Source organism: Hypomesus transpacificus, unplaced genomic scaffold (assembly GCF_021917145.1).
Source record: "Hypomesus transpacificus isolate Combined female unplaced genomic scaffold, fHypTra1 scaffold_395, whole genome shotgun sequence".
Taxonomy (NCBI): Eukaryota; Metazoa; Chordata; class Actinopteri; order Osmeriformes; family Osmeridae; genus Hypomesus; species Hypomesus transpacificus.
Genome location: NW_025813915.1, coordinates 34,859 through 58,850, shown reverse-complemented (window position 1 = coordinate 58,850; position 23,992 = coordinate 34,859). Strand labels below are relative to the sequence as shown.

Below are 23,992 nucleotides of genomic sequence, written 5' to 3'. Positions count from 1 at the left end.
CATGTGAGAGCAATGACAGTTGAGTTTTACCTCCTCTAAACCATAACATTTCATATTTTGGGGTGTGATATTCCCGCTCATACAGTAGGACCGGTCTCCCCTACCCCCCCCCCCCCCCCCCCGCCGCCCCCCCAGCTCCTTTAGACCTCCCTCAGATATGCACTCAGCAGGATTAAGCAGGCCGAACGCTGCCAGAACAATGACAGTTTGAGGTAACTGATGCTGTTTAAAAATTCAGAGGCCTCTATTGAATTGGCAACGTAGCCCACATACCACTGTTCTAGAGAGCACCATCCCTTCACCCCCCTCCCAGAAACACACTGCTGTATCCGAAAGACACAGATAGACAGACACACAGACAGAGAGGTAGAGACAGACAGACAGACAGACAGACAGACAGACAGACAGACAGACAGACAGACAGACAGACAGACAGACAGACTGACTGACAGACAGACAGGTCGGCAAGCAGACAGACAGAGAGACAGAGAGACATACTCTCCAGAATGAAGAAAGTACAAATAAACACATGAAATGCATGCTAATGACATACCAAATATATATGTAAAACACTTGTAAAATCCCCCCCACAGCTTTTTCTATGTATACACTTCATCTTCATTGCACACACCTTAAATATGTACACACACAGAAACTCAGAAACTGTCTCTTTCTCACTCAGCACACACACACACACACACACACACACACACACACACACACACACACAGCATCACTTGAGTGGTTAACATCTTTTCAAGGTCAGGCATGACAAGGAATGCCAATGAGATTAAGTGTCATCAGTACAGCTTTAGCCCTGCTCTGCCCATTGTTCTTGTAAATGGCATTAGAGGCACAGCTGACCATGAACTTGTGTCTGCACGAACACCTCATTGGCCTCTCTCTCACTTTCCCTCTCTCTTTCTGTCTCTCTCTTTCTCTTCTCTTGGCCTCTTTAGTGGCTCTGTCTCTACATCTCCTTGGTTCAGATCCCCTTACACACACACACACACACACACACACACATCGTATGCAGTAACAGACACCTACAATCTCCCACCCCCCTCTAGTGTAGAGGGATGTCCCATCTATGGAGTCTGTGATGGGCCCACCACTCAAACCAAAACTGCTTTTTCTCACCCAACAAACCTGGCTCCCGGCAAATACATTATTCTGGCACTCCTAAGTCGAACACTGTGCGTCTCTGTGTGTGTGTGTGTGTGGTGCGTGGTGTCTGTATGTGTGTGTGCGTGCGTGCGTGTGTGTGTGTGGAGGGCGGGTGTATTTGAGAAGAGCCATATGGCATGGCTATCTTTCGAAATCACAAGCATAGATCATGGCTCCCCACACACACACACTCTCTCACGCTTTCCCTTGCACACACACTTTTACCCACACTTCTTTATACTCGAAGGAGACGCTACTGATTTGCTGCCAGGGAAACTCGCTGCCTTATACCAGGCTGAGGCTACATGCAACAGGGGAGGGACAGAGATGCACAGGTCCTGTAGATGGAGCGAAAGAGTCTCATAAAGAGTTCACTCCAGTCCCAACACTCCATAATACACACTCTGGTCAAACCACCACCCACAGCCATATCCTATAAAAAGGCCCAGTAGGTAACATGTGGACCTACAGCACGAAACACAGACCAGTATTGTGTGTTGTCACACACAAACGTGGACCATCCCATTCGACGGAATGATGAAAGTACACAGAGGTTGGTCTCATACTCCTCTCACGGCTTCTCTGACCCCTTCATGTTTGCATCTCAGCCATACACACACACACACACACACACACACACTCACAAACACACACACAGTGTTGTCGGAGGTGGATTGATCTACTGAGCATGTTGTGTTGCAGCTGGGGCTGCCGGCAGAGACACTCTGCCAGGCTGTCAGCTTGTGTTTGGGCCCTGCCCCTCACAATGAATCCGACACAACGTTCTATACGCAGAGCGATGAACATTCGGAGGTCGCTCCACATGCCAGCTCAAAGTCCAATTACACCCGACCTACTAATTTAATTACAGTAACAGATTAAATTGTTCGATTCAATTCATTTCAATTAGGTTTGATTGGCCGAGTCAGAATAGATTTGATTTATCTTTTGTGAAAGCCACCTATACCATTCTGAGTTCATTTGGCCTCAGTTGAAACCGCCTGTCATAAAATTCAGTAAACATATCTGGTTCATGCACTTATGTCTGATAATGGGATAACAGATGATAAATGATGGAATTATAGGGACATGGACTGTCTCATTGAGTCCTGAAGGACCTCCCACTTTCCTTGCAGCATGGTCACTGTTAGATGCTACTTGGCTGAGCCCTGGATACAAGCTTCATTACTTATGCACAGGGTGACATTTATGAGTCTGGCAACAGGTGTGTGTGTGTGTGTGTGCGTGCGTGTGTGTTTGTGTATATGGGTGAGAGAGAGAAAGAGAGAGAGAGAGAGAGAGAGAGAGAGAGAGAGAGAGAGAGAGAGAGAGAGAGAGAGAGAGAGAGAGAGAGAGAGAGAGAGAGAGAGAGAGAGAGAGAGAGAGAGAGAGAGCAAGGGATTTTAATGTTCCAAGTCTGCTTTTAGTCTGTGTATAACAAGCTTAACAGATTTTATGTTCCATGACACAGCCTACATTGACTGGCAGCATACACCACAAAATGAGTCTACCACTTCTGCATTATTTACGCGCAACCATATCCAAGGTTATAGATCATTTCAAGCAGAAAATCCATGCACAAAGTGTCATAGGTGCGAATAAACGTCTTCACTGCAGCTGTCTGGCATGGAATGCAACCGTGACACTGCTAAACTTTCCAGTCCAAATCTAATCTACTTGGTTGTCTGATAAAACTACTGTCTTACTGAAAGAAATAGTTATCCAAATAACATCACGTTTCCCAAACAAACATTCGCGCGATGACGCATCGCTGTCTCATCAACTACGGCAATTTGATTTCGTCCCTAACCCCTCCCCGCCCCCTCGGCGGTACAATAACAGTGCATCTTTACCTTTAATATCCCATTGTCAGTTTACCGTTGGCCTCCCGTGTATCCTCCCAAGTGGATTTCATGTAGCTCAGGCTGCACAGCACAGGGGGGATCGCTCGAAACAACGCTTGTAGTTACCAGATACAGCCGCCGCATTTTACGGTTAAGACACTTTAGAATGTGCCTTTTCTTACCTTACGATACAAATCCGGATGGTAAAATAGCTAAACCGTTTTTTTTTTGGTGTTACTCATTTCCTCCAGTCCCCCCACCCCCACCCCCCCCCCCCACCCCCATACATACACTAGAGCACTCGCCCTCCAGGAATGAACAGTGTGTCCGGTTAATGTGTTATAACAGCACGCCTATTTGGTTTACATTTTCCGTGACTTTTGCACTGCACACTTGTAGTAGATTAATTAAGTGGCCATTCATATTTACATGTTTAGACTAATTATTTTTCTCCGATTGATTGTTAGCGTTTTTTTTTTTTTTTTTTTTTTTTTCAGGTCTTAAGGATAATATTTGAGCCCGTTAATTAGAGCCAGATGACAGTGATGATGTATAGAGAGAAGGTGAGGAGGAGAGAGAGGACAGTACACAGGGCTAGCCGACTGCTGCAGCTCCCAGGTGGGGAAAACAAGAGTTCGCCAGCCTAATACAGATACAGAGCAGTCCCCTGGGTGTGGGCAGAGGAGGGGGGATTGATAAGACGGAGGAGGGGTGACAGGACAGGAAGGGTGCACGCCCCACGTGCACGCGGCGTCAATCAACTCATCACCCGAAATTAATTATTTGCCCATATAAGCCCTCCTCGGCAATACTGATCGAATTGTGTCTTCTTTTGTTGCGAGATGTGTGTACAGGATTAAATGGCATTTTGTCTCCTTCCCTCTCCTTTCATCATCAGCGAAATAAAGATTGGAGGTCAGATTGTAAAAGCCCTCTTCTAAAGGCGCGGGGGATCTTCCTTCCACCGGCTTTGTGATGATATTGATGATGATGATGGCCAAGTGGACAGTTTGATTTTTGTGTGGCGAGGTAGTTATAAAGAATCAATATTATATCAAGGGGTAACTTTGGTGATAAAGGACTTTAGCCAGTCTGGCTATTCATCATAAGTCTGTAGCAAGCAGATAGGTCAAAAGAAATTATATTGCTCTAAAGAGTCTGCCTTCTTATCTCTTCGCGCCAGGAGAGAGGAGGACAAGCCGATCGATACAGTAGCCGCGTGTACTCCTTGCAATTATCAATAGCTGATTTTGTCTTCCCGGGGCTGCATCTATTAATACTAGATAATAACTGGCTTCTGGACATAACTTCTAAAGCGGGTGATGGAATAAGAAGAAAAGTTTGCTTTCAGGACGACCTTGCTGTCCAGGAAAACGTCTCTGGCCATCACACTTTGTGGACTCGTGAGAAAAGGCCCAACCCCGAGCGCGTGCAAGGAAAATCACATGCTTTCACTACGGAGAATCACAGTTAGAAATGGAACAGCACGCATTTAAATTTGATGAAGATAAAACACTCATATTTAAATGTTTAAAACAATTCGTTTTTATAAAACATTTAGATAGACATTGGATATCTTGAATAGGCCTATTAAAGCCAAATAGTCTGCGCAAAGATCATTCCAGCTTTATTCTAATCCTTCTGCAGTGGATCACTGTAACTGATAAATTATGCCTGCAATGAAAATACAACAAATGTATCAAATGAAATACATGGTCTTATGTTAGTAACTGTGCTATTGTAAAGATTAAATGCTTTTTATTTTAACAACGTGAAATTACAAACCTAATTGTGCTGGTATAGTATACAGTTTCATCTACAAAAAATATTGAGATGTATAATTATGACAAACGTGTAAATACTCCTGCTATACCTGACTGAACCTGTGTCTGTATGGTGCTTTTTTTTAAAGGTTACACGTGTACAACAATAAAAACAAATGCATATTGTTGAATGTTTAATAATTGCCTATATATCATAAACTGAATGGATTTCGCTTTAGTATTTTTTTTATTTGAGCCTAAATTAGAAAATGCAAGGGAGCATCCAATGAATATGTAAACACAGGTGTTTGCAGCCCTCCTCTTCTTTCCCCTCCTCCTCACCTCGTGGTCCCAGTCTTGCTGTGGGTACAGGTTTAATGTAAATCACAATTTGCAAGCCTGCAAGCAAACCATGCTAACGCCAAATGAAGACATGCAGAAACAAAGTCGAATTTGTATGTTCAACACGGAAGTGTTTGCGTTTGAGAAAGTCCAAGACCAAACTGTTGGAAACTGAAAATGCATAAAAACATACAAACACGTTTAAACATGAAATAGTCAAATAGCCAGACAAGCCTGTACTTCATTGCTGTGTTTTGCCGAGAGGGTGACAGACTGAACATAATATGGCCATCACTGTGAAGATAAAAAATATGTAACTATTAGTAGGCCTATCCTTTAAAATCGCTTGCGTTACAAAATTACGTGTTTATAAAATGACAAAATGGCAAAATCTAAATAAAATCTGTTGACTGTGGAAAACGCATTAACCCAGCACAATGAATCCATAAGTAAAAGGCAATTGGACTGCACTGTTCAACTGAAATATGATGATGCATATTTTGCGCATAAACACAATTAGATCAATCCCATGATTGTGGTTTGGAAACTTATGCAATGATATCAAATATTTAGTTCGGATTCCTTAGTCTTCAGTGTAGCAGCTTATTTGACTGAACAGTAACGGTGTGGTACATCCTAGTGGCCGGTTAACGCAATGGGCTGAACCTCTGTCGGGTTTAACTCTGACACACGGCGCAGTCCCCACACACGGAGCACTACCGAGGGCAACACTGGGCACGCCAATCCTCCAGAGCTCTGCGCCGGTCACAAATTACACAAGGAACCGAGAGAAAACTTCCATACTTCACCTAAAACACGCAAGAAAGTGGCTGAAGACTTAACTGGAGAAAATTCATTGTGTTTTGGTTTTGCCGATCAACAATACGAGTGACAGACGGGACTTTTGGAGAGCGGCTTCAAGTGAAACGCGCTGCCGGGAGCAAAGCACCGCAAGGAGAACGCACGAACCTGCTCCAGACTCAGTGGCCAAGCCAACACAGTTATGTGTTAATTAAATAAAATACTGATGAAATGTGTCAAAGCGAGGATGGACTATTTCATGCTCAACATCAACATCGGGTACCTTATCTTGGAAGACGTAGCCTTCAACAAAGTTCTAGAGACAGCGCTTTTTACTGAGTTTCAACCCGAACTTTCAAAATTCATTTTGCCAGCAGGATTGGATCACTCATCGACATAAGGACCATCTTTTTGACATTCTCAGAAACTTTATTTGATCCATCCGCACTTTTGCCCTTTGCAAGACCAACGTAAAGAAGCTCATTAAAAAATAATATGTTATTTACTAAAGAGTACTAGGACAACATCTCCAAGACCATAGAACACTCCAGAACTCCACAACTTGAACAAGACGATTGAGCCATAAGATAATAGAAGTTCACGGAAGATAGAGACCGCTGAAGAAAACGTGTCCTTGTTTAAACCTACCACAAGTTCCCAACCCCGTGTGGGAAATATTAAAATAATGGCGGAGATATGGGACACAAGAAAGAAAAGCAATGCATCAATGAAACTCCAGCCCTAGTGAAGCAGAGCTCCGCAGAAAAGGAGAAAAGCTGACCTTCCTCGCCGGAGAACCCCCCCTTACTGCTGGGCGGAACAAGCGGGGTTTGGCGTCTAGCTGGAGGAGGTGGATTGCGAGAGAAAAGAGACAGATAGTCTGAGAGTGAGGCAGCTAATTGCTTAGTCCGTCCCTCATTACCATATCCAGTGTGTGTCCGCTGGACTCCAGCCAATCCCCCTCACACGCTACCATTAATCGCAATGCATTATTCACTATCATAATTATACCGACATGCGCAATCCACACAACAGCAACACCAGCTAATTTCCGTAATTTTTTCCGACGAGACTATTTGTGAACATTTTTTTTCATTCGCTCGTTGCTGATGTATCTGCAAAAAGCAGAATCAACTCTAAGCGTATCAGCAGCATGTCCCGTCGCAAGCAAGCTAAGCCTCAGCATCTCAAGTCGGACGAGGATCCCGCACTAACCGGGGTGGTCTCTGAAAATGGTAAGTGTCAATTGACGTTATTATTCGAGTTATTATTTTAAGTCGCTTAAGTTATCTTCCCAAGACTCAACTTTTTGGCAGTCGATTTGTCTGCAGCTTACTTCTTCTAAGAAGCGATAACCTCCTATTTGCCTGTTATTTTGAGGGCTATGATTTTTTTTTCTCGTCTACTAGGCTATATGTTGTTTTAGTTCTATATAAACTGTCTACCGAGGTATCCGTACCTCTCTGGTTTCAATTGGCAGTTTTAGAAGCAAGGAACTTGGATTATAGGCTATTCTTTGCATAAAAAATGGGATTTAGGCAGATTTCGAAAGTTTTATTTTTTTGAGTTGTGTTAAATATGTAAGACTATACGGACGTTCAACACTTATCAAGCAAAGTCTGGTTTTCACCCATTGGGTGGCAAGGCTTTATTGTGTGGACTTCAAGTCCACAGTGAGCAAAGTTGACAGGAGTCTCATGTTTTACGTTTTTAGCCTATCGATGTTTACATGACAATACAGCAGCCTTCCGCCATGAATAATTTCAAGTTTTAAAATGTCATTTTCCATATGCAAATGTGTTTTAGATCAAGATGTTATTATAATCCTAACAGTCTTCCCTCAGTGTATCACGTTTAGACATGCTTGGACAGATGTGTCTTAATCACAGTATCTTATATAGTCCACTTTATCAGTTAGTTAGTTAGTTACACGCACACATACACACACAGGCTTACAAACACACAGCCATACAAGCACACACTCTTACACAACTATTTAGTAAAATAGTAAAATAGTAGTCTGCAAGTTATTTTCTTTAGAAACCAATGCAATTAAATTTCATCTACGATTTGAGTTCGCCTAGACTTTCCACCCTGCCGGTGTTTTGTGTGGAATTCAGAGAAGCTGAGAGTAGATTGTTTTCCTCCTTAGATTCGAGTCAAAGGCATTTTGTCATGGAAATGTTTTTGTTTACAATTGCCCCCTTTATATAAATCTATTACACATGGCTTATTTCCTAACGCACCCGGTGTCTACACGATCATTGGACTGGGCTTAGCCGTATGAAAAGCTTTTTTTTCTTCTTGCAGAGCTTAAACGCCATATAGTGTTATAATTATAGATCTAAAACCATCTCAACACCTTGGCCAAAGGGAAGTTTAAACGTTTCTAATAACATACATTATGTTTTCTTATCAAAATATGAGTATCTTATTTAAGTCTTTTTATATTCGATCAATTCAGGAATTTGTTTGTGGTTCATATCATATGCCTATTCATTTTTTTTCGGATAGCGTACATTCTTTTTGTTGTTGTTGAGGGATTGCTTTAAAAAAAAAAAAAAACACAAAACGGGATGATAACCTATACATTTTTTACAATACAAGTTTAATGTGAGTAACCTTGTTTCACAAATCATACACAATATATAAATAGGCCTACGTAACTTTCATTTAGTTTTTACTCATCATTTATGTTTCAATTAAGAATGACAACATCCACATTTTTACCAACATTCCAAACTGTTAACTATCAAATAATTCTCTTCTTATTGTCTCTGCCTTTTCCCTCACACACATACTTTATCTCTTTTTTGCTGTCTCTCTCTCCCTCTCTCTCTTTCTCTCTCTTCTTGATTGGGAAAGAGGTAGTGTAATAGTCAGCATTTCTTATTGACTTCCCATAAAGCTTATGTTGTATTCTCAGATCGCAGATCACTTACATTATATCTTTGCCATCTTGGTCCAGATTCACACACATAGACACACAATCACACACAAACACAAACACACACACGCTCTCACACAGACATGCACAGACAGACACACACACACACACACACACACACACACAAACACACAAACACACACACACACACCATCTTTTGTACTGAACCAGTAGAACAGAAACTGTGTGATGCAATCCCAAGGGAGAGATCTCAGGGCTCTTAGAAGCAGGAAATGCTGGCGTGACTCTCTGTCTGAACAAGGACCATGACAGGGGTCTCTGTCTCTCTCTCCCTCTCTCTCTCTCTCTCTCTCTCTCTCTCTCTCTCTCTCTCTCTCTCTTCTCTCTCTCTCTCTCTCTCTCTCTCTCTCTCTCTCTCTCTCTCTCTCTCTCTCTCTCTCTCTCTCTCTCTCTCTCTCTCTCTCTCTCTCTCTTTCTCCCTCTCTCTCTCTGCTTCTGTACACCTGCAATGGTTGATGGGGCAAGATAAATTACCCCAAACCTTTGTCATACTGCTGTCATATGGATTTTTGTCATGTGATGGGAAAATACAAAATTTACGTCAATGCAATCTGATTTACGTCATTGATTCATGATTTGTTTTTAGTTTTTACAGTAAATTACACTTTTTGTGTCTATTCAACCGTTTAGTCTTTACAGTAAGAAGTCCTCTCACTTCAGATCCAGATATGAGCACAACTATCCCACATCACACACGACCACCTCCTGACGAAGAACATTCCTCTGGACACACATGTATGTGTTGCTCTTAGGAACATGCATTGCACCTCAGATGTACTTGAAGTACATGTGGAAAACACACACACATTACACAAACACACACATGCACAGACACGCACATACATACACTTCTTGATGCACCATGTTGCTGTGCCTGGTCACCTACCCGAACGCTGAGATTTGTAGTAAAATCTGTAGATGTAGATGTGCAGAACAGACCGGCTTACTAAGGTCAAACACAACTCCGTCTTACGAAGAGAAGACCTCTGTGATATTATGATAGTATCCCAGAACTCCACATGCACATATTTACATACATTTAATAATTACATACACAATGTCACAATGAGGTTTTTTGTCATCCCCCACAATCACTAGGATTTTTCACGACTTTTCTGAAGCACTGGTATATTTCAAGGAAGAAAACATTTCTCATTATCCTTTCTATTGAATAATCATCTATTGACAGCACGGTAACTCACACACGTGGAGAAAACGTCTCGCAGATACACAGGGACGCTGACTTCCATTTCTACATGCCATAACCCTCAGCAGGTGCCTTTTTAAAGCATCCATTTGAGGAGTCAACCAGCTCATGTGTCCTCTGTTATACATCACTTGATGTCTGGTCGAAAACATCCTAACCCCCCCTCCTCTCCTCCTCCACACTGCCACCCCCGGCATGTTTGGTGGGATTTCTCAGTTATTTAAAACCTCATGTTAATTTTGACCCCTTTTTTTGAGTGCGTGGTCCTTTTGTGGGCAGGCTGACATTGTTGTCCGATTACGGCCTCACACTCCTTCCATGCCTGCCCCTTACCCTGGTAAGTAGCCACAGTGGCAACTAGCCTCCACCAGCCCCACCCCCCCCCCCCCCCCCCCCCCCCCCCCCCTGCCTCCAGGCACTCCCCCGCCTCCATCCTCCCCCGTCTCGTGCCCCCCCCCACCCCCCGGGGGTGCCTGGTTAGAAGGGACTTTGATAGAGCTGGCTGACTTAACCTTTGCCTGCTCCGCCCTGCCAGGGCCGGCCGCTAGATGTCAAGCTCTTAATACAATTAGAGCATGCGTGTGGAGTTGACCTTGCCATTCGCCGAGGCTTACCCGTGTCCTAGGAAGTGTTAACAGCCGCAGGGCTTTCATCTCGCTGCCGCTTCCTCTCTGCCGCGAGACGCTGCGAGCGCTGCTCCTCCCGGGGGCCGGGGGAGACGGAGAACACACCCCGCGCACACACACACACACGCTCGCACACACACATACACGCTGATGACTGAGACCGATCATTGTTTAAAATGTAAGTCACTTACACATTATTTCGATAATAGATAATAGATGGTATTCATGTTTGGTGTTGAACAGGTTTACAATCTCTCAGTTTAAGAATCTGGAAGATGTTGTATGGGAAGCCTCTTTTGGGTGACTCAAGGAGAGAGCACAGGGAGGAAGGCTCTGAGACAAGGATGGATGAAATTAAAGAGAAGGAAAGACATAAAGAAGTCCTCCTCGTAGTGACAACACGACTGTTCCCTGCTTCCCCTTCAATTGAGCTGTGTTTGGCTTTGTTCTAATCCCCTCTCACCATTAGGTTGAGTCTCACAGACCACCCACGCAGCCATGCCAAAGACGTCTCGGGCAAAACGCACTCAAATATGGCTGTCTTTTAATTACCACTCAGCACTCAGAGAACCGAGAAATGCAATGCCTCAGAAGAGAGAGAGGGAGAGATGAAGAGAGGGAGAGAGTGAGGGAAAGGAAGAGAGCGAGGGAGGGAGGGAGGGAGCAAGAGGGAGATAGAGGAAGAGAGGGAGAAAAAGATAGAGCTGAGCTCGCCAGCGTGGTGTCACACATCCATCCGGAGAGAGCGCCGTCACTGAATACTGTATCGCAATGCTAACACAAACAAATCGTTAATGTTTTGGCTGGGCCTCATCTGCGCGCAGCGACAAAGGCCTCCCTGTCGGAGGGGGGAAGGCGTTGTAATGCGCTGCAGATGGACCCAGCCCCGACGAGGAGGAATGAGGGAGCCGTGAGACGGGCCCCGGGAGAAGACGGGTCGGGTGAGCGGAGGGGAGGGAGATGTGTGCCTGGCTCAGGGTGACCTGTTGTGGGGAGAGCAGAGCTGAGAGCAGGGCCTGACTGACCCAGCCCTTGGGAAGGGGGGCGGGGTGGGGGTGGTGGAGGGGGTGGAGGGGAGCAGGGCAGGGCAGGGTGTTGGTCTGTGTGGATGGGTCTAGGAAGGAAGGCAAAACTCGGTGTCAGGCTTGAGGGGAGGTCTGGGGGGAGAATGAAGTCAGAACTGAGCCAGGTGTCTTCTCTTTCTTTGGGACATTACAAAATCATCTCTCAGGGTTCAGTGTTATACTAGGAGCAGTGCTACTTTTGTCCTTTGCAGTTTTTCTATTTGACTGCAAACAGACGGAGGGAGAAAGAGGAGAGAGGCAGTGTCTCGGCTGCCCGTCCCCGGACAAGAAATAAGAGAGTTGGTGAGACAGAAAAGGAGAGATAGAATGAAGTGCAGAATGCGCGAGGACAGGGAAGGAAGGACAGTGCAGAGAGAAAATAAAAACGGTGGAAAAAAGTAATTGGTACTGGAATTCCAACATAGTTGAACCCAGCAGGCCTCCTCCCCGCTCTCCTCCTCATCGCCCTATTCTCCCTCAGCTTGGTCTGGACCTATAGCAATTTATCTTTAGAGAAAGAGAGAGAGAGAGAGAGAGAGAGAGAGAGAGAGAGAGAGATAGATAGATAGATAGATAGATAGATAGAAAGAGAACAGGGAAGCCAGCATAGTAAAGTAGATAGGAGTGGTTCTGTTATGGCTATATACAGATAGCTACTCCAAATGGAAGATTGATTTGGATCTCAGACAAATACAGTCAATGATAGTCATCTGTTGTTTGAGAAATGTGCACTAGAGTCATTAGGGCATGATTTAGATACATCTGCTTTCTTTTCTTCATCCCGTTTTTCTTTAGCCTTATTGACAAGTGTATTACAGTAGCACTGTGTTACGTGTGTGTGTGTGTGTGTGAATGTGAGAGAGAAAGAGAGAGAAGCATTAGTGTGACTGTGACAATTCTACGTGTAAGCTTTGTACCATGTGTGTGCGGTGGTGTATAAGGTGATGCGTCGTGTGTGTGTGTGCTGAGCTTCTTATTTGCGCTCATGTGTACGCGTCCTTGTTTGTGTGCTGTAAGTGATTCTGGAAATTGTCAGGAGAGAAGAGTTTGTAATTGCTCTGTACTCTGTACTGTGCTCAATACGCTCCTCTGTGGGATCCACAACAGCAGCACAGAGCATGACTACCTCCTGTGATATGATATGTCAGATTAGTGGTCTCCGTTAGGATGCCACAGATTGCTGAGAGTGATAGCGGATAAAATGATTCAAAGTGTACAATCCCTCCATTGATTGGGCCTCAGCTTCATATTTTTTTCATTTGAGTAAAGGAAGGACTCTTAAAGGAATGAAAAACGCATTGGATTTGTGTTTTAATGCCTTCCTTTCTCTTGCTGGAGGAGAATCAATACACACACGTGGGATCGCACAGACACACACAAGGGCGCCCATGCAGGGGCACACACGCTCACCTTCTTTTAAGACTTGAGGACATGTTTTTGTTTTTCTTATATATTATATTGTTGTATTTATCATAATATACTGATCTCATTTATATTAATGTAATGTATTTTGTAGAAATGTTATTTAGAGGAATATGTTATTTTAATAGTAAAATATATGACATAAAAAAATATATCTGTGTGATTGAAGAGCAATTAATTAAGATTTCTTGTCACATTAATTTGAAATACAACGCGAGAATGAAAAGAACTGCTAAAACGTAATTCAGATGAAAAATGTATTCAATATTTAACAACGATACTTTAAAAGAAATCTATTCTGCTCACTTTTTTATTTTATTCTTATAAAGTTCATGCAGCATGCTTAAAAAATTTACCTTTCCTAGTGTAGTCCCTTGAAAAATCACAAAAAAAATATGTATGAACAAATGTGTTTAAATATGTCTGTATGAAAAAATGATATATGGTTAGTAAAAGGAATGTATTTATATTTATATATAATTATCTTGTATCATGGGATATATTATCTTAAACATTTTTGTCTTAAATTTCCATAGAAGGTATTCTGGTGTAAATGCGCTTTAAAAAATATCCAGTACTTGACAGCAGTGCCCTGTGATAATCACATTACTTGTTTGTAAAATTTTTGTTTGAGTGATTTTTCGGGTCATAGCCAAACAAATGAACCCTCTCAAAAGCCCATAGAAGGAATTAAAGAAGAGTTGACTGTAAGACCATGCAAACAGCTAATCATCCCAACACAATGCCTACTCATTTACCTCTCCCACCCCCGATCGTGGAAATTAGCTCTAGATTTCATCCGCTAAACGGCTGAAGGGATTTCTGACGTAAGGCACGTGTCACAATGATTTTCAATCGTTCAATCTCCACTTATCCATTTATTTCTTTGTGCCTATTTTTTACATGAATGTTTTATCGAGAGGGCACCATTTATCTGGAAATCATTTTTAAAGCAATGTAAAATACAGTACACTGTTCATAGGTGTGGTGTGATGTTTAGGCCCAGGGCTGAGTAGATATTCCTTCTTAGAACCTATCCGTCTGACGTCACAATGTGAGCACATTCTAAACCCGACAGTGTTCATTGTAGAAAATTGTAAGCTGGATGGATTAATTCCAACACTCATTGTGAAGATGAACTAGGTGCTATCTAGTTTGAGCCGAGAATAACCCCTTACTCTCTGTGTTGTTGCTGTCTGGGTTCAGATGTACTGCTATTTTTTGACGGTCTAAGTGAATGTTTTTTTTTCTTCCCCAATGATATGTGCATGTGCATGTGTGTGTGTGTGTGTGTGTGTGTTAGGCCTCCCTCCAGATTTGATCAGAAAATATATATTCACATTTACATTTTTAAGCAACTTTAGTTTGGACTTTAAAGGTATTTCTCTGTGATTGATTGATGGAAATGCATATTGCATTTGTATCACGCCCAGCTGTGGTAAACTAAAGTCTTCCAACCAATCAGAATGTGATAATGATATCTATTTAGGCTGGTTTGGAAGGTGTGCTCACTGAACCATCAGAAAGAGGAAGCCAGCCCATGACTTCACATTTTGTAATTATCACATTCCAACCTTTGACATTTTTCAAAGCTTGTTTCACATTCACACTTACAACATTTGTTATTGTTCATCAGGTTGAACATTTGAAAATAATCAGGAATGCGAACTGTCTTTTTGTAATTACTCATCAGTAAGAGTCAGGAAGGTAGTCATGTTTGTCACGTAGGCACAGTAACTGCTTGGATAATGAATACACGCTTAACACGTGTACAATTGTTCACACACACACACACACACACACACATGCACGCCACACACACACACATATACACACGCACGTACACACACAGGCATCCATGCATTTTAGAATGAATAAAAGCGTGTCCTTAATGATTTGATCAGGTGCGAAGTAGAGTCATGTTCAGTAAATCTCCTGTTGTAAGCGCACTGAAGAGGAAGTGATTAAACGTGATTAAACATGTTACTAATCCAAGAAATGACTGCCATAGAATGTAATCTGGCAAGTCTCGTTTCAAAAAGAGAGAGGTAGAATGAGCGAGAGACAAGAACATTTTTTGTTTTAATAGATGTTCCTTCGCAAAGCTACAATATTCGTTAAAAAGTAAAATTTATAATCACTCAACTTTTATGATTTGTATCAAATAGACAACAAGAATAACAAAATGCTCAAATGTATTAAATCATCACTTAATATGGAAACATAATATACAACAATATGGAAAAATATATATATAACATACATAATATATAACAAAATATTTGCCTACAATAAATAATATTTGTTATTAATTGTAACATTGATAACATAACTAAACGTTTTAGAATTTATAAATACACACGTATTTTGTATAGCACACAAACACATACTTTGGAAAACACATTTTGAATTTAACTTAAGATCACACAATATAGACATTTAGACTTTCATCAAAATGTAACTTAACAGTGCTGCTGTAGGTCTTAAAACATGTAAGAGAACATTCAACGTTCATTGAGAAGCTGGACCTCGATGACCTCTGTTAAAAGACTGTGTTTGAATGGCTTCACCTATTCTAAATGAAGAGGCCTAGCCGTTTGAAATGCTGGTGGAAATGACTGGGCTTGATAGCAGAGGAGAATCCTAATAGGTCCATCAAAGAGCTGATTTGTACCCAACAAACGAGGCAGCTGTGAATTGTATGAAATATTGGAAATCAATAGCTTCTATGGAATTTCATTAAGCGGCAGTATCCACAATTGATAGGCCCTCATAATTTGATGGATTGCACAAAGAAAATTATTAGCTGGCTCTATGGAGAGAGAGGGAAGGCACAACACTAGGTCTGGAGAATTGGTGAACCAGGGCAATTTGTTCTGAGTAACCAAAAAATAAAGAATATCGATTCTGCTTATGTTAAAAGAGAGAAAAAAAAGATTCAAAGGTTAAATCTTTGCAGGGTTGCCGCGCAGAATACGTGTGGATTTTTGATTGATTATTTATTCATGAATTCCCCGCCCCCTCTTTGTCTCCCCTCCTCCCCCCGTCCTCCCTCCTCCCCCCAGCCCCAGGTCTGATCCTGGATGATGCGGACAGCGGCAACGAGAGCCGCAGCGGGAGCGAGGAGACGCACATCTGCGAGAAGTGCTGCGCGGAATTCTTCAAGTGGTCAGACTTCTGCGAACACTTAAAAAGCTGCACCAAGAACCCCCTGGTGCTGATCGTCAACGACAACGAGCGCCCGCCCACCCCCGACCCCTCCCAGGAGTACCTCGCAGAGCCCTCCCCCACGCCCAGCTGCCCCAGCAACCAGGCGGAGAGCGAGGACCCCGGGGAGGGCAGCCACAGTCCGGAGGAGGGAGGGGATGAGGGGGCGGAGCTAGCCCTGGAGGTGGGCGGTTCCCTGGAGAAGGAGGAGGAGGAGCCCATGGATCTGGAGTTGTCCCCAGAGAAGCCCCCAGACCCTGAAGACAGAGAGGGCTCCCCGGAGCCAGATGGAACTTTACCTCAGCTCAGCGAGGCCGCTCCCTCCCCAGCCGCCAGCTACAGCATGCCCAGCACCAACGTCACCCTCGAGACCCTACACGGCACCAGGGTGGCGGTGGCCCAGTTCTCTCAGAGCGTGCGGGCGGCGGCCGCCAGCGGAGGCGTGTCCACCATGGCGATTCCCATGATTCTGGACCAGTTGATGGCTCTGCAGCAGCAGCAGATCCACCAACTGCAGCTGATAGAACAGATACGCAGCCAGGTGGCACTGATGAACCGCCAGCCTGGCGCCCAGCCTCCCCTCAGCCACCACCCCCACCACGGGAGCTCCAGCGCTTCTGCCCAGGGCGCCCCCTCTGGCCCCAGCCAGCTCCAGCTCCACAGCTTCATGGCCCCCCCTGCCCACCAGCTTCCCCTCAGGCTCCACTCCGGTCTGAGCGGCCAAGGCTCCTCCCCCCTCGCCTCAGCTCTGGACGGGCCTGTCGCTCAGTCTGTGTCAAACGGCAGTCAGCAGTCTAGCTCCACCATGCCCAGCAGCACCTCGGCGAGCTCCCCCTACCCCCCTTCAAGTGGGAGCGTCGTGGCTTCTCTTCTGCCCCCCTGCTCGTCCTCCCTCTCCGGAAGCTCCAGCGGGGCTTGTGGATCAGGAGCCGGTGGCAGCAGCAGCTCAGCCCTGTCCAGGACCTCTAGCAGCCCCCCGGCGCTGGGCCACAGCAGCCTTCTCAGCTCGGCCTCCAGCCTCCCTCTCAACCCCCACAGCTCCTCCAGCAGTGTCATCTTCCCCAACCCTCTGGCCAGCATAGCAGCCACCGCCAACGCTCTGGACCCCCTCTCCGCCCTGATGAAGCACCGCAAGGGGAAACCCCCCAATGTGTCGGTGTTCGACACCAAGCCCAGCTCAGAGGACCCATTCTTCAAACACAAATGCAGGTTCTGTGCCAAGGTGTTTGGCAGTGACAGTGCCCTGCAGATCCACCTGCGCTCTCACACGGGGGAAAGGCCCTTCAAGTGTAACATCTGCGGCAACCGCTTCTCCACCAAGGGGAACCTGAAGGTCCACTTTCAGAGACACAAGGAGAAATACCCCCACATCCAGATGAACCCGTACCCCGTGCCCGAGTATCTGGACAATGTGCCCACCAGTTCAGGTATCCCTTACGGCATGTCCCTGCCCCCTGAGAAGCCTGTGACCACCTGGCTGGACAGCAAGCCTGTCCTGCCCACAGTGTCCTCCTCAGTGGGACTGCAGCTCCCTCCGACTCTCCCCAGTATGATGGGAGGGTTCGGCGACTCCCCCAGCCTCACCCCACTCAGCAGGTCACCCCAGAGGCCCTCTCCACCATCCAGCGAGTGTGCGTCTCTCTCCCCGAACATATTCACAGACGCTGGCATGACCACAGCTCCTCCCTCCCCTAAGGCCAACACAGTGGCCGACGCGCAGCCTCTGCTGAAATCAGAGGGTGTTCACCTGCCCCCTACTGTCGCCTCCAGACCAGGGGAAAACACCACTACCACCTCTGTCACACAGTTGGTCCTGTCCACCACCATCAACTCCTCCTCATGCACCGGCGCTGGTCTGGCCTGTGAGCCCATCAGTGCCCCCAGCTCGGCCTCCCACAACATCCTCCCCATGCTTACCTCGTCCTCCTCCACCTCCCACCCGGTGCTCCCCATGCTCTCGGACCAGTTCAAAGCCAAGTTCCCCTTCGGCGGCCTCCTGGACTCTATGCAAACGTCCGAGACCTCCAAGCTGCAGCAGCTGGTGGAGAACATCGATAAGAAGATGACCGACCCCAACCAGTGCGTCATCTGCCACCGCGTGCTGAGCTGTCAGAGCGCTCTGAAGATGCACTACCGCATCCACACGGGCGAGAGGCCCTTCAAGTGCAAGATCTGCGGACGGGCTTTCACCACCAAGGGCAACCTGAAGACTCACTTTGGGGTCCACCGGTCCAAGCCCCCCCTGCGGGTGCAACATTCCTGCCCCATCTGCCAGAAGAAGTTCACCAACGCAGTGGTCCTGCAGCAGCACATCCGCATGCACATGGGGGGGCAGATCCCCAACACCCCCCTCCCAGAGAGCCTGCAGGACATGGACGCAGACCTCTCGTTCGACGAGAAGAGCCTTGACGCCATGAGCAGCTATGACGACGACCTCCTGGACGAGATGGAGCAGGCCATGGAGGAGGAAGCGGAGCTGAAGGAGGGGGAGATGGACCCGTCCAAACCCTTCCTCCCCTACTCTCCCGGAGCCTCCCCGCCCACATCTGTCATCTCCAGCATAGCCGCTCTAGAGAACCAGATGAAGATGATCGACTCGACGGTCAACATGACTCGCTCCTTTGGCCTGAAGCCCTACCAGAATGGAGGTGGGTTCGAAGTGGAGGGGGACTTCTTTGCCAGTGACTCCGTGTCTGCAATGGGGGATGGGGGAAGCCCAGCCCTGTCTGATGGGGGCAGCCCGGCCCTGTCCGAGTCGTCCGGCTCTATGCAAAATCTGTCCCCTGACCACAGCCACCCAGAGAGCCACTCCAACAGTCTCCCAGTCACCATTCTCAACCATAACAGCGCTTCAGGGGGAGGACAGGATAACAACCACGGGATGGCCACAGTGAAGTCCGAAAAATCGGACACTCCCTCGCCGATCCCTGTGTCTGAGGGCAACGGGGCACTGGACCTGACTGCCACCCAGCCTTCCAGGCACTTCATTAAGGAGGAGAACCACTTCAACATGCTCTTCCTGAGTAGAGACAGAGGTACGTGCAGAGACATGAACTCACATGGCGTCGCAAATAACAGCTCACATGAACCCATTTCAACTGTCAACATACTCATACAATATTTACTCAACCTCTCTAATGCAATACTCCATCTTCCCTGGTCCCTACGATATGTTTCTCTCAGGACTCAGCACTCCTAGCCTGGCCACCACAGCCTCCAACATGATCAAGATGGAGATGAACGGCCACGGCAAGTCCATGTCACTAAGCAACAGCCCCCACCTGCCCGTGGGCGTCCAGGTGCCCGCCACGGCGCCGCACACCACCATGAACCCCAGCATCACCCCCATGCTGGCGCCCCCGCCCCCCAGACGCACTCCCAAGCAGCACAACTGCCACTCGTGTGGCAAGAACTTCTCCTCCGCGAGCGCCCTGCAGATCCACGAGCGCACCCACACGGGGGAGAAGCCTTTCGGATGCTCCATCTGTGGACGGGCCTTTACCACTAAGGGGAACCTGAAGGTAGGAGGGACACCAGTCACTTTACCTTTGATAAGTCATATCAAGACTCACGTACATCTATGAGGTGAAGAAAGATTGCCTAAGTTCTACCTCATAATATGACAATGTCATAGTACTACAACACCATTTCCCATGGGTAGTAGATCCTACATTGTCATTAGTAAAATGTAATTGAGATTACTACCAAAAACAATCGTAAACATTCCTATGTGTGTTTGATGCTCTTCCAGGTTCACATGGGCACCCACATGTGGAACAACGCGCCAGCGCGGCGAGGCCGCCGTCTCTCCGTTGAGAACCCCATGGCTCTGCTGGGGGGAGATGCCATGAAGTTCAGCGAGATGTTCCAGAAGGATCTGGCCGCGCGGGCCATGAACGTGGACCCGGGCTTCTGGAACCAGTATGCAGCAGCCATCACCAATGGACTGGCCATGAAGAACAATGAGATCTCCGTCATCCAGAACGGGGGCATACCCCAGCTGCCCGTGAGCCTCGGGGGCCCTGGGATGACCTCGCTGGGCCACCTGTCTGGAGGTCTGGAGCGGGTACATGTTGGTAGTAGCCCTCCCATGAGTGGCCTAGAGAAGACTGGGCTGGAGGTGGGGGCTGGGCGGCCGTTCTCAAGGTTTATGGACGAGAATAAAGAAATCGGTATCAACTAAAGACTAACGGTAGTATCCTCTCAGAGAGACCAATCTCATGACGTGGAAAGGACATAAACTGCTAATCCAGTTTGAACACTTATGTACTATATTATGTACAGGTTACGTTTTTTTGTTTGGATTTTGGAAATATAGTATTTAGTATTGGTTAGAGGCATTCCATCCTCCTTGATATTTCGCTCATACGAAGAATACTTTGTCTCTAGTTTGAGAATATGTCGTCTTGCAAGATTTGCATGGTACTCATTGGTTTCTATCAGTATGTTCGACTGCTTTCATGGATTTTCCTTTTAAAAATAATACCTTGACTCAGTGGCGACTAGCGAATTGCCTCATTGTAAAGGACTGAAATAAGAAAGAGCCAGTTGCTGCCGAGACTGACTAGCCTTTGTTGGGCTACATTGTTTATGTTTGCTCCCACACAAAGGGCCAGGTATGGACTGAAATAAGACCCACGAATGGTATTTCTGTGCTCGCTTAATTATTATTTTTCTCATGAAGTAGAAAACTTGAAAAAAATGTTTGAACTATTTTAATCTTTACATTTACTCTCCCGGCATTGTGTTATAATATTGTCCTGTGTCTTTAGTATTTATGATATTGAAAAAAGCGGGTATAAGAAAATATATTTAATTGCCCAAGCATTTTATTGATCCTTGTTTTCTAAAGATTGCAGACTTCACTTCTAAGTATCTCTTTCAATAAAGACAACAAGTCATGACAGTTGAAAAACAGAGACACCTTGTGAGGTTTTATTTGGATATCCAGCAAGACTATGTGTAACATGTCAGGTGAAGATAAAGTGAAGGAGCCGCTGGGTATTTGAAGCTGCTATGACAACCCTGCTTTTAACCTTTGTAAAAAGACGAAAAAAAGATATCCTTTGGAAGTAAAAAATAAATAAAAATGTATGTATAGAAATACGGACAAATCTAAACAGGTATGCATATTTTGTATCACATGAAAATAGACATCATGAGTTGAGAGTATTTGTCATGTTTGTGAATGCACTTTTTAAAACGAGACGTTTTGTCTGTGAGTTATCGTTAACCCTTTTGACTGAGCTATCTATCACGTGTTGTTTGGATTGTGTTCAGCGTACCAGTCCTCCAGGTTGCAGAAGGGCTCCTTGGTGGCAGCACCTGTGCTGCTCTCTCAAGGACGTCCTCCTCCACTCAATCAAACCTTCTCAAATAAAAAAAAAGAGAGAACAGGTCATCTGTGTTTGACTGGTCTCCTTCCCTGCATTTGATAGGACGCTTTCTGTTCTTACCTCTTTAAATGCATTGCAGATTTTATTTTTCTTCATGGCAGGTTCTAAGATTCAATGATTACATGAATTGTTTTAGTAATGGATTATTTGATTTAATGGAAATTACACCTTCCTCGCTGTGCAGTGTGCATAAACAACTTCTCAATACTCACACAAATCACACAGAATTGTTTATATAAATCTAAATGAACAATTGTTTTCTTTGCTTAAATAATTTATTTAACCCGAGATTATCCATTCCCCAGAATAAATGGGTCAAAGGAAAGTCGCTGTTAGTATAACCTCCATTTCAAAGCCGACTCAAATAATACGTACCCATTCTTTGCGACTCAGCCTCGGGAAAAACTGAAACCTTGCAAAACGTGGCTTCCATTTTAACAAACTAAAATAAGGCCTTGTTGAGGTGAATTCAAGGAACAAACAGGAGCACTCGACACTTAAGACACGCAAATGCAAGAAAAAACAAATCAATTTTTAGCCTACCCCCGGGATGAAAGAAAGAGCAGGGGAAAAAAATACAGAATCAATATCTTTCACAGCTCCCCAGAAATGATTACAATCCATTTAATTATTCAGAAACAAGCAATCTTACTATTAACATTTTTGTAATTTACAAAGGAACATTTTATATATGTGGAAGTCACCATGAAGGTGTAATAACTCAGTTCTGCCAAACTGCAACAGAGGTGGGATCAAACCAAACAGGGTGGCAACCTATCGAGTGACCAAGAGACCGTTTCTAAGGGTAGAGTAGGTTACAACCAGACATTTTTCTCAGGATCTCCTGCCTGTGTGAACTTCATTGCTAAACAAATCTTACAGCAACATATGTTCAGAGTCTTTTGTAAATTTGTTTAATGTTTGCTCAAAAATTCAGTGGAAAAATGGGTTGTGTTCTAAAATATTTGCTTTTGCTTGTGTTTGGTGCTGCATATCCTGGTGAGCCCTTTGAAATGGCCTCTTTATTTTGGGAATTTCAAATAAATACTGCAGTCCTTCTGGGGATGACTGGCAGTCATGTTGCTGATTCCCAGACATCTCTGGTGATAAAACACATATAAAAGGAACATGGTCAATATGGGAATATTATTTTTTTCCATGAAGAGAAAAAAACTAAAACTAAATGAAAGAATATAATTAGCCGCCATCTGCTCTCCAGCCTTCCTTGAGTGGTTTGAGTGTTTCAGAAAAGATGTTCAATTATGTTGTAAATATTATGAAGGATTTAAATTTTTACAGAATATCCAACGGGATCAAATAGAGGAGACACTGCATGTGTTTGTGTTAATAGTTTAGAAATCTGAGGTGTTTGTGTTTACGTGTGTGTGTGTGCGTGTGTGTCATTGTGTTGATGTGTATGTGCGTGTGAGTGCATGTGAATAAAACATCCAATTAACATAAATCACATTTGTTATATTTTAGAATAATAAAGTATATACGAAGGATGTTACTTTTTAACTAAGAGGGAGAGTGTTTTACTACGTTACCCTGTACACAAACCATCAATAAGAGAGTTCATAGGAAATGGAAAGATTCAGCTTGTAAATGTAAAATATAGGTTTGCAGTGTTTTCATGCCGGTGATACATTAAATAATATTTACAATATGGATGCACTCTCTTTCTGACACTATTATTGGCAAATAGCCTACAGGCCTTTTAGCACTGCAATGTGTTTAAATGATCTCTGAAATGATAATGTCTCCTGTAGCTAACTGTCATGGAATAGCTTCAGTATTATTCTACAGTCCATCATGAGGCCTGCGCTCAGGTATGTAAGGTGTTTTGTAAGGTGTTTTGTTTTACGCGACACAGTCTCTTACATGCTGTAGGTTGGCTCTTTCTACTCAACTGACAGCACAGCAAGCTGTACATTACTCCTTTGTATGAAAAGGCACAATAACATTGCATGAAAAAACCCCAAGACAAAATGTGATTCCTTTGCATCAAACATCATGACCTGACTGCATCGCTCAGCTAGGAACGAAGAGTTTACCGAGGTCTGTCGCCATGTGAACGCTTGACACAGGATTGAGATTTCCATACAGTCAGATGTCTGCGTCATGTACAAGCGAGGTCATAATGCCGACCTGTCTGGCTCGTAGTAAGTGAGAGCCAAGTGTTTGA

General features: G+C 44.8%; 1 protein-coding gene across 1 annotated transcript; it reads left to right on the top strand.

Annotated features, from left to right (window-relative positions):
* The first annotated feature begins 4,756 nt into the window (after positions 1-4,756).
* sall3a (spalt-like transcription factor 3a) lies at positions 4,757-21,810 on the top strand. The gene is made up of 4 exons (XM_047016523.1): positions 4,757-7,152; positions 16,270-19,446; positions 19,595-19,932; positions 20,163-21,810. The coding sequence occupies exons 1-4, from the start codon at positions 7,071-7,073 to the stop codon at positions 20,592-20,594; spliced, it is 4,029 nt and encodes a 1,342-aa protein (XP_046872479.1). The 5' UTR covers positions 4,757-7,070; the 3' UTR covers positions 20,595-21,810.
* The last annotated feature ends 2,182 nt before the right edge of the window (positions 21,811-23,992 follow it).